This window comes from Oryzias melastigma, unplaced genomic scaffold (genome assembly GCF_002922805.2).
Source record: "Oryzias melastigma strain HK-1 unplaced genomic scaffold, ASM292280v2 sc01560, whole genome shotgun sequence".
Classification (NCBI taxonomy): domain Eukaryota; kingdom Metazoa; phylum Chordata; class Actinopteri; order Beloniformes; family Adrianichthyidae; genus Oryzias; species Oryzias melastigma.
The window spans coordinates 1-10,148 of NW_023418142.1; the positions used below are offsets into that span (position 1 = coordinate 1).

Genomic DNA, 10,148 nt, shown 5'->3' on the forward strand with positions numbered 1-10,148 from the left:
AAGTGGAAGTGGACTACCAAAATAAAAGCAGGCATTTGCTCTATGTCTGAACTGCTTCATGCCAGAGTTATCGCCATGTACTTACAGTAATTTAAGACATGTCTAAAAATACAAGATAATATAGATTTAATAATATGGATTTAAGTTAAATATATAGTACTTATTTAAATATTTAGCTTTGAGGTAAATATATGGTACGGATTTAAATATTTAGATTTGAGCTAAATATATAGTTGGGGTTTAAATATTTAGATTTGAGTTGAATATATAGTTAGGATTTAAATATTTAGATTTGAGTTAAATATAGATATAGATATATTTAGCTGAATGATTCGAAGCTCCGTGTTGACGCTAGGTTAGCTTAGCTAAATAATACGTCGATTTTCACAGCGTGAACTTCTCAATATTGAATTTTTAATTTTAGTAATGCTTTTATACACCATATTTTCGATGTTTACTTCTAAAACAGAGTGGGGCAAAGACATTAAGTCCTTAATAACAAACAGAAAGGGGCAAACAAGTAAGGCTGAAGCTTTTAGCATGTAAGGACGCATGTCCAGCACAAAAACTGAGGTAAATTCACGTTACTCGTGCAGCATTACGTGCACGTGCTTTAAGTTTGATCTTACTGCACCAATTTTCAGGGTTAAATGCATTTAAAAAAAAGTTGTTTTCACATTATCTAAAATATAACGTATATTATGTTAAAATGTTTGTTAACACTTAATATTTCAGCCACCATTTGCCAAGAAATTTTAATAGCTTTATGGAAAGATTGTGAATTGCAACCCTGCTTTACAAAAGCCACAGGCAGAGATAGCATTTGAAATAGAAGAAGCCTTAAATAAAATAAAAAAACACATTAAAAATAGTGATGTGGATACAGAGGATAGCTGTTTTTCATCCCACATTTGATACATATAGAAATGAGTTATTAACTGTATTTGAAATGTCTAAAAAATATTTTTAATATCTTTTTTAGAAAATGATTTGTTGACTTTTTGTTTAGATGCACGTGTCAATTCTTACAATAATTTCAGCATGACATGCCAGTTTTGCGGAGATGGTGGTGCCTGCTGTTGTTGGAAAACAACTCTTTAAACGGGTAGAGAAGAAACATCTGAAGAATTTTTTTCTTTTTCATTTGTGCATTAATATGTTTTCTTTTTACAGTGTAGGTAAACCTTTAGAATCACTTTTGTTGATGGTGAAGTGATTTCATACATGAATTTATATAGATAAAATGTAAAATAATTGTGCCAGATCTTGGGATAATTGTTTCTCTTAATTATTCAATCCCATTTTTATTCAATCTCATTATAGTTATGGACAAAACACTGGACAACAGCGTGCCAGGACCTCCTTCATGGGAAGTTATCAGGCTGAAGAGGAAGCGTGTTCAAAACCCTGAGGTCAGTTATGAAGACTATCAAAATGGATCTTGGTTCATTAGAGGTGTAACAAAACAATGCAACAACGATTTGATTGGAATCTATAGGTGTTGTTGCATAGGTGTGTTAGATGTTGCCTATTCGATTCAGCTTCAGTATTGGATCAGTTTGAATGATCCAATTGACTTGAAGTCTGACCAAGGATGTATTTAGACTACATTTCCACCAGTGTGACTCGGATAGAAATATATGGTTCTGAACAGTGCAGGTGAAGTGTCGGGATTCCTTATATTTGAGTTGAATATGTGTACAAACAATCAAGTCTACAAGAATTGATATAAAATGTGTTTATATTTTAGCTTCACAAAGTTTAGACCACTCTTTTTTTCCCCACATGAATGTAATATAAGGGGAACGTTGTTAGAAGACTGTATGGTCACGTGTCTTTGCAAAATTCAGTTCTCCCACGCATGAAAGTACTAGACGATGTTATACAGGCCCTTGACTGTAAAAATACTGTAAAAAATACTGTGTAGCACTGTTTATCGACCTCTCCAAAGCATTTGACACTGTGGATCATAGTCTCTTGATAAAAATAATGAGCAATATTGGTATCTCTGAGCAAGCTGTTGCTTGGTTTACTGACTATCTGTCAAACAGGTCACAATCTGTTCAAATATCTGATCCTACTTCTTTTGCCCGTGAGACTCAGAAAGGTGTACCGCAGGGTTCAATCCTAGGTCCCATTCTGTTCTCTATTTACATAAACAACTTGTGTCATAATTTACCAAATACATCATATCACCTTTATGCCGACGACACTATCATTTATTGCTGCTCACAAACAGTAGCACAAGCTTTTGAGCTCCTACAAACTGCTTTTGACACTTTTCAGGCTCGCCTTAGATCACTAAAAATGGTTTTAAATGCAGAAAAAACTAAGGTGATGGTCTTTTCACACAAACGCGAGCCGCAGGAGATCACTCAAGTACTTAAAACTGAAACGAATAAATCAATAGAAATAGTAAACAGCTACAAGTACCTTGGTTTCATACTTGATTCTGAGTTTTCCTTTAAAAGACATGTTGCCTCCTCACTACACAAACTAAAAATGAAGCTTGGGTTTTATTATAGAAATAAATCCTGTTTCTCTCTCAAAGCACGAAAGTTTCTGGTAGCAGCCACATTTCTGCCTCTGATCGATTATGGAGATGTTCTCTACATGAACGCTTCATCTGCATGTCTTCAACCACTCAATACTGTGTATCACTGTGCATTGAGGTTTGTAACCGGCTGTAGTCGTCTCACCCATCACTGTGAACTGTATGCCAGAGCAGAGTGGACCTCTGTGAGCATGCGAAAATATACGCATTGGATGACCCTAGTCTATAAGGCGCTACTTGTTATGGTCCCCACATATCTCAGTTCCCTTCTCCAAAAAATCACCAGTCAATATGCCTTACGCTCAAGCGAAGTTTTTCTCCTGCATGTTCCCCGTGTCCGAACTGAATTCGGGAAACATGCTTTCAGTTTTTCTGCTCCCTCTGCCTGGAACTCTATCCAAACTGAACTGAAATGGTCTAATCTTGTTTCATTGGGTGTATTTAAATCCTTTTTGTGTAACAAAGAAAAAGAATCCCTACAAAACTGCTCCTGTTTCTAACGTTCACTGTAAAAAAATTTAACCTCACTATCATTGAATTTCATAAATGTCAAGCTGTATATAATCTGTGCACTCCCCAAACTACTGTACTTCGTTATTAACTATTATATATATAAAAAAAAAAAAAAATCACTGTCACTCTATTGTACCTAAATTTTTATATTGTAAATACCCTAAATTCATATCTGTGCTAATTTGTTATACACTGTAACCATATTTATGAGACGTGTGCTGCCGACCTCTTGGCCAGGTCACCCTTGAAAAAGAGATCCTGATCTCAACGGGTTTTTATCTGGTTAAATAAAGGTTACTACTACTACTACATTGGACATAATGTTCATTTGGTCATTTTCTGCAGCATCACATTTAAGTTTGCTGGGATTGAACATTGGTCGTTTTTACCTTACAGTTCAATAAATGTATGTCTATATGAAATGATATTTTCAAAGAGTAATTCAATTGTTGATTTATTTAATTTTAATAAGCTATGTTGATTTAATTTCATTCTTCCTCAGACAGAACGTGTGTGCATGGCTGACCCGCTGAAGTTCTGTATTTTTCAAACTTCAAAAACACAGGACAAAGGTTTGTTATGAGTGTGAAGTAACCTGCATGAGAATCTTTCATTCACCATCCCACCCCCCAATCTTTTGTATAAATAAATAAAATTTCATTATGTGCTTAGACTCCTCTACCCAGATGTCGAACCTCTTCAGTGGTTGCAGTGCCAAACCTGCAGCGGATGGCTTCACCAGGACTGCGCTGGAGACTGGAGACTACAGCAAAGTCTTCTGCTGTGGATGCACAGATTTGCCTGACAGCACTGGGTAAAAAGAAAAAACAACTTTCTTGATACTAATTGACTATTTGATGTCACATACTGTAAAATGACAGTAGCAGGAGCTAGTAGGAACATTGAACACATGACTGCCATTCTAAGCAGGGATTTTTGAAAATGCTGGACTAGCAGTGTTACTTATCACAAATAGGCTCATTTTTAGATTAAATTGGAGAAAAATATCTGTCATCTGGATAGAACAATTTAAGAACATTAATTCAAAAGGAAAAAAGGACTGGTGATGATTTTTCATCTGTAGGTTTGGGAAGTCTGTGGAAGAGGAAGACATTCTGTCGCTCTTTCCTGCTGATATGATCAAGGTAACTGAGGATGATATGCTGGAAATGAAATCCTGTAGTTTAGTATATCTTCACACTTTGCTCTTTCAGGCACTGCATGAGGACCTGACCACAGGGAAACTGCGCTCCAACAGGATGTACCTGTGGCAGAACCCAATGTCCTCATTAACCTTGAAACAAGATTTGAAGCTGAGGACCCTAAACTTGAGTGACCAGCAGGTATATTCAAATTTCATCAGTTGTGTGTGTGTTCATACATTATTTGTTTTGAAATTTGCCTGTCTTGTCAGATTTTTCAGCTACTGAGGACCATTGAGGAGGCCACAGGAGTCGGGTCCTTAATCCGAAAAGGGGAGATCCAGCTCCTGGATTATGTTTTCGATGTTATGCTCCCAGAAGTAAGATTCTCTATGTGCTTTGTGAAATATAAGACATCTTTTAGGTGATTTTGGTCAACTTGACTTTGAAAGTAGAAACCAAAGCAGTGCATTCTTTGTTTTGTCAAAAATATAATTGTATATTTGGATCCTTTCCTTGTTTTCAGATCCTGATTAACAAGGGAAAGACCAGGCTGCAGGCGGAGATTCTGCTGGCCAAAGGAGGGATTTTTAAAATTATGTTGCACTTATTTTGTTGTTCTGTTTTTAAGAGTTAAGTGTTCAATTTTACTTTTTATAAATGTTGAGATGTTGTTGTTTGGTTCAGTTTACATTCATTTTTAATTTACTTACAAATAAAGTTTATTTAAAACTTGTGATCTTCTCAAGTTCTTCATGTTGTGTGTGTGGTGGAGTCATGAGGAAAACCTGGTCTATAAAGGTAGGATGCTTTTGTAGCAGTATAGTTCTTGAATTTTATTCAATAAATCTAATATTTATGAGCACTACACAAGATGTTGCAGAGGAAAATGGCAAATGGCTGGAAGAACCTCCTGAAACTTTAACAACACATCCAAGGACGACCATGATTGAGTCTCACCAAGTCTTGTCCAGGATGTGAAGAACCGTTCCATAATCCTCAAGTTCTACATTGATTGGAAATGAATACAGATGTGCCTGTGTTCAGTACAGTTAAGGAATAATATTAAGAACAGTCAGAAGCTTTTTCTTCTATTTTTCATTAATATTGAGATAAATAGCAGCTCAAGATATTAGGCTACAGTTTGAAAGTTTTGATTTTATGAATACAAATATTAAGAGTCCACAGAGAAACAAACTAAACAAAAAAGTATATCCATTGGATCCAGTTAAAATAGCAATGTTAAAATATCTTGTGCTGAACATATCCCTTGATTTAAGTGATGGCACACTATGTGCTCTCTTAAGACTTATTGTCTGTGATGATGATTGCAATTTTACAAATGTTTATTTTTTTAGTGAACTACACACTACATAACAAGACATGGCTTGAAATGGAGGAACAGAGTTTTTACATTATTACAATCAAACAGAGGGGGCAATTGCAACATTAAACAACAAAAACAGAATCAAATAAAAAATAAAACGATAATATTAATAGAAATAAATCAGATCAAAAGTGAGGCAAACGATTAAAAAAAATCACTTAACTATAGATATGTGAGGTAAGTTTTTAGTCGGTCATATGTCTATATTGTTTTTATTTTTGGTTTCTCAATTATTTTTAAAAATATACATTATAAAGAGCCAAAGATAGAGTATATGTACATTATAAAAATAGTTATTGTTAAAACAAAATCAACAATGTACAGTAAAGTGATTATTGGTTATTGCACATGGATAGTGGTTAAAAATAAAAATAAATAAATAGTTGAAAATCTTATGTACAGATATTGCACGTGTTTAGAATTTTCCATTGTGCAGTCTGACAGCTGCAGGAAGGAAAGACCTCCTGAGTCTCTCTTCACACATCGAGGGGGGAGCAGCCTGCTGCTGAAGCTGCTCTCCAGGGCAGACAGAGTGTCCTGCAGGGGGTGAGACACGTTGCTCCGTATGGATGGCAGTAACACCACATTGCTTATATCAATCTAAGCACAACTTAGTTACTCTTGCTGAGATTGCCAAGCCACGCCTTAGAAAAATATAAATATGTAGTAAAATAAAAGTACAACTAAAACTTTAAATAAATAAATAACATACACATCAAGAAAAATATAAAAAAAAATAACTTTCGCTTTGAGATCGGTAAATCTGGATTAAAAAAAACTCCATTTAGATACGATCTCAACTTTTTTTCCGGTTTGACATCATTTCCGCCGGAAATACGTCATGTCTATCCGCCATCACCATGACAGCCTGCAGGGAGTTACTCTTGCTTTTGCTTGCAATATGGTGGCACAAATATAACTCCATGTGAACCAACTGTCCGATGTAAATACAATCCAACATCTTTCCTTCCATTTTTTTTATTTTTTCTTGTGAAAGAAAAAAAAAATTCCCCCGCTGCTTTCGCCCAGGGGAGAGTTGACGAGTCAGGCAGAGCCCGGGAGGTCGAATGGCCCCAGCGATGACGCTCATTGTGACTAAGGGGGGTGTTTGCATTTACCATATGTATGTATGCATTTGTATGTGTGGTGCTTATGTGCTGTTGCGATGACAGTTTACCTTAGCACGAGACGCATATGTACCGGTCCGACCCCTCCTCGACCAGGATGCCCGTCAACATGCCAACTCTCAGAGCGGATTTGTCGCTGATCGGTATTTATAGTGGGTGTATCACGCCCTTGTGTAAACTAATGGTTTCACTTCCGGTGCACTTTTTTATTTCAGGGTGCTTTGACAAACATGAATGACATTCTATATATTATAAATAAAATATGAAGAAACGTAAATATAACTATGAAAGGTTATTTTCTTGACCAAATGTACATTTTGAGCCGCAGTGCATGGTGGGAGATATGTGACGTGATCGGTGCTGAGCCCGATCCACCTTATTCCTAGCCCCCATGAGCCTTTGCGTGAATCATGGGTGAAACTTCCAGTAGACGCCGGTACAACTGTTGAGCCACAGCGCAATTCCTTTTGTTTTGGATCTATAACTTCATATAAATGTGGAAAAACCAGCTGCCATGCCTTAAAAGAGGCGACGTAACAATTCCGGTGCCTGCTAAAATTGAGGGATTGGAGGATGACCTTAAAAAACATATCATTTAGTAGCATTTTTAGCTACTGTTTTTAGCTACTTTCTCAATTCAGCTGCGGCAGGTAAAGCTATGAACAATCTTAAAACTTCACATCATAATTCTTTATTTCTGCCTATTTCTGCCAGAGTCAGCACACAGTGCTGATCAATTGTAACGTTATCGATGCTCGTGCTTGTGTTTACATGTTGCGAGGAGGGATGCATCGCGCGGTGAAGCTTTTGCCCGTTTCATGTTTTGACAAATTTTGGAAAAGCTGTTACCAGGAGATGCAGCAATTACACACGAAATATCTTTACTTCTCTTGTGACACTGCTATTTAGTTGGTTAACTAAATATTTAGTTATTAAATGTAACATTTATAAATATATTAATTTACAGGGTGAGAATATGCATTTGAAAAACAAAACACGTTAAACTGAAAACATTGATGTAAAAATTTTACATCTCTGATTTACAAACAGCACCCCATACACATGTGTTTTATTGTTATTAATGGCCCAATGTTATATTGCGCTTATTTTTAACTTGTATAATTTTGACAAAATGTATTTTTATGGAGAATAAAATATTGGAAGTTATTTAAGGTTTAAACCGATTTATTCTGGAATAATATTCTTGTCTTTTTATTATTCATAATTGTGTTAAAAAGTTACAGTTTTAAAAATTGTCATTCTTCTAGCTTTTTTGACTATTTTGGCATTTACTACGATTTATTTAGGCTATTTTGAAATGTAGCTAATATTTCAGCTACATGCTAGCTGTTTTTGATAATTTTGGCTTTTTTTTTTAGGCCAATTTGGCATTTAGCTATTATAGTTGAGGTATCAGCTTCAGCGTTTTTAGCTAGCAGCACGTTTTTAGCTAGCAGCACTAGCATCTTCAGCAGTCAAATTCAGCTTACAGCATTCCCACTAGCATTATCACAGGTAATGCTATATATCTAGCTCATAATTATGGTAAAAAGTTACAGTTTAAAGTATTAAAAATGTAGTTTTAGTGTGTTCAATAAATGTTTATCCTGTTCGGCCCGCGACCTAAGGTGTGTTTTGTATTTTGGCCCCTTATGCGATTGAGTTTGACACCCCTGCTTTAGTTTTTCCTTTCAAAAGTCACATGTATAAAAAAAATAAAAACAAAAAAACACATTTGCTCAGGTTCCAGTTAAGGACTAAAATAATATAAAAAAATTTAAACAATCTAACAAAAAACATCACAACTAAACAATAAAAACACAATTAGCTGCAACTATGTCAGCAAAACCACAGCAACATGCCACATTCATATTTTATGAACTAATTTTTAGCTTCTTCTTCTTCTACGTCTACGACAAGAGTTTTGCTGTATAAGCTCTGATAGGTTCATGTTTTTCTGTTTTTATGACCTTTATGTAAAATATGCTATTATTTCTTCATTCAATCAATTTTATTTAATTGTATTGTGTTCTGCTGTGTTTATTGAACAGGCACGTTTATCTATTCTATTCTATTCTATTCTATTCTATTCTATTCTATTCTAACCATTTGGGTCTAATTTAGAAAGTAAAACTCTGATTTTCTTTAATTTTTGATGTTTAGGAATGAATAAAAACAAAGTAAAGTTTATCCACACTCATTTTTAAATAGATTTGACGTCCTGCGTATCCTTCCTCCCATTGCTCTCTGTTGTCTTTTATTCAAGCCTAATGAATTCTCCACAGCAGACTCACACTGCTTTGTGTTTCCGTTTTTATTAGGAGCATGCTGTGACAATGCCTTGCACCTGGGTGATGGCCTGTGCGTACGCCCCCTCCGGCTGTGCTGTAGCCTGTGGGTGAGTATGCGGATGCTAACGCTGCCAGGGTTATTTATTAATTTATTATAGTCAAATTTGATATTTTCACGTTTCTTTTATACTGTCACAGGGGTCTGGACAATAAATGCTCAGTGTATCCTCTGTCCCTGGACAAGAATGAGAACTTGGCAGCAAAGAAGAAGTCGGTGGCCATGCACACAAACTACCTGTCTGCCTGCAGCTTCACTAATTCAGACATGCAGGTGAGAGACGAAGCGCCGGGAGGGCGGAGTCAGTGGAAGGGAGGGAAAACACAAGCAGAGCTTTTTGTTTTCTTCATAAAGCTATCACATCAATATTTAAGAAAGAACATGAAAAACATCCATTAAGGCCACTAAGTATGTGGTAAGTATGAGGTTTCATCATTACCAATTATATTTGACTCTTTTATTCTTGAAGAACAGAAAAAAATCAAAATATATTTATCATGAAAGCATCCATCCATCCATCTTCTTGTCCGCTTTGTCCCTTTCGGGGTCGCGGGGTGCCGGAGCCTATCCCGGCTACTGAAGGGCGAAGGCGGGGTACACCCTGGACAGGTCGCATCATGAAAGCAATTTAATGTAAAAACAATTAACTTAAATGTAGTGTTTAAATGAGAAAACATGGAAAGAAACTGTGTGATGATTGCAGCAAAAAATAAAAAAATAAATGTGGGAAAAGCAGCAAAGAAAATGGAGTTATTTACCAGACCAAATAAGTTTCCGATAACTTAATGCATTAGCATCCATTACATAACAGAAGTGAATTAACCAGAGTTGGAGATCAATTTCTAATGGTTTTCCATGGAATGTCATGTGTATGAGCTTCTGATATCAGGATCTTTTTTTAATGTATATTAATAATTACTAATATGCTTTTCGATTGAATTTGTATTATTTTTTTAGCTCTAAAATATGTTTGTTTATCTAAAAAATGTAAAAGATTCAGATGATTGAGTTTCTTCTTTCTATTCCCTTTTATTTATTCACTTGTATTAGATTTTGTGTGAGTTTTTCTTATCAAA

At 35.5% G+C, this 10,148-nt stretch overlaps 2 protein-coding genes across 4 annotated transcripts; both read left to right on the forward strand.

Annotated features, from left to right (window-relative positions):
- The first annotated feature begins 1,044 nt into the window (after positions 1 to 1,044).
- LOC112141215 lies at positions 1,045 to 4,946 on the forward strand. Of its 2 annotated transcripts, none has more exons than XM_024264303.2 (7): positions 1,045 to 1,412; positions 3,570 to 3,639; positions 3,740 to 3,881; positions 4,152 to 4,212; positions 4,282 to 4,410; positions 4,482 to 4,589; positions 4,736 to 4,946. In XM_024264303.2, the coding sequence occupies exons 1-7, from the start codon at positions 1,326 to 1,328 to the stop codon at positions 4,844 to 4,846; spliced, it is 708 nt and encodes a 235-aa protein (XP_024120071.1). In that variant the 5' UTR covers positions 1,045 to 1,325; the 3' UTR covers positions 4,847 to 4,946. The 2 variants fall into 2 exon arrangements, with proteins under 2 accessions (XP_024120071.1, XP_024120072.1); XM_024264304.2 differs by having other exon boundaries at positions 4,282 to 4,378; positions 4,480 to 4,589.
- A 4,098-nt stretch (positions 4,947 to 9,044) lies between these two features.
- Positions 9,045 to 9,804, forward strand: LOC112141216 (guanine nucleotide-binding protein subunit beta-5a; the record flags this gene model as incomplete). 2 transcript variants are annotated; one of them, XR_004947575.1, is given in 3 exon segments in its annotated part: positions 9,045 to 9,121; positions 9,213 to 9,566; positions 9,687 to 9,804. XR_004947575.1 is itself a non-coding variant. In XM_036211238.1 (2 exon segments), coding segments are annotated over 2 exon segments (336 nt in total), but the record flags the coding sequence as incomplete, so codon positions are not given.
- Positions 9,805 to 10,148: the final 344 nt, after the last annotated feature.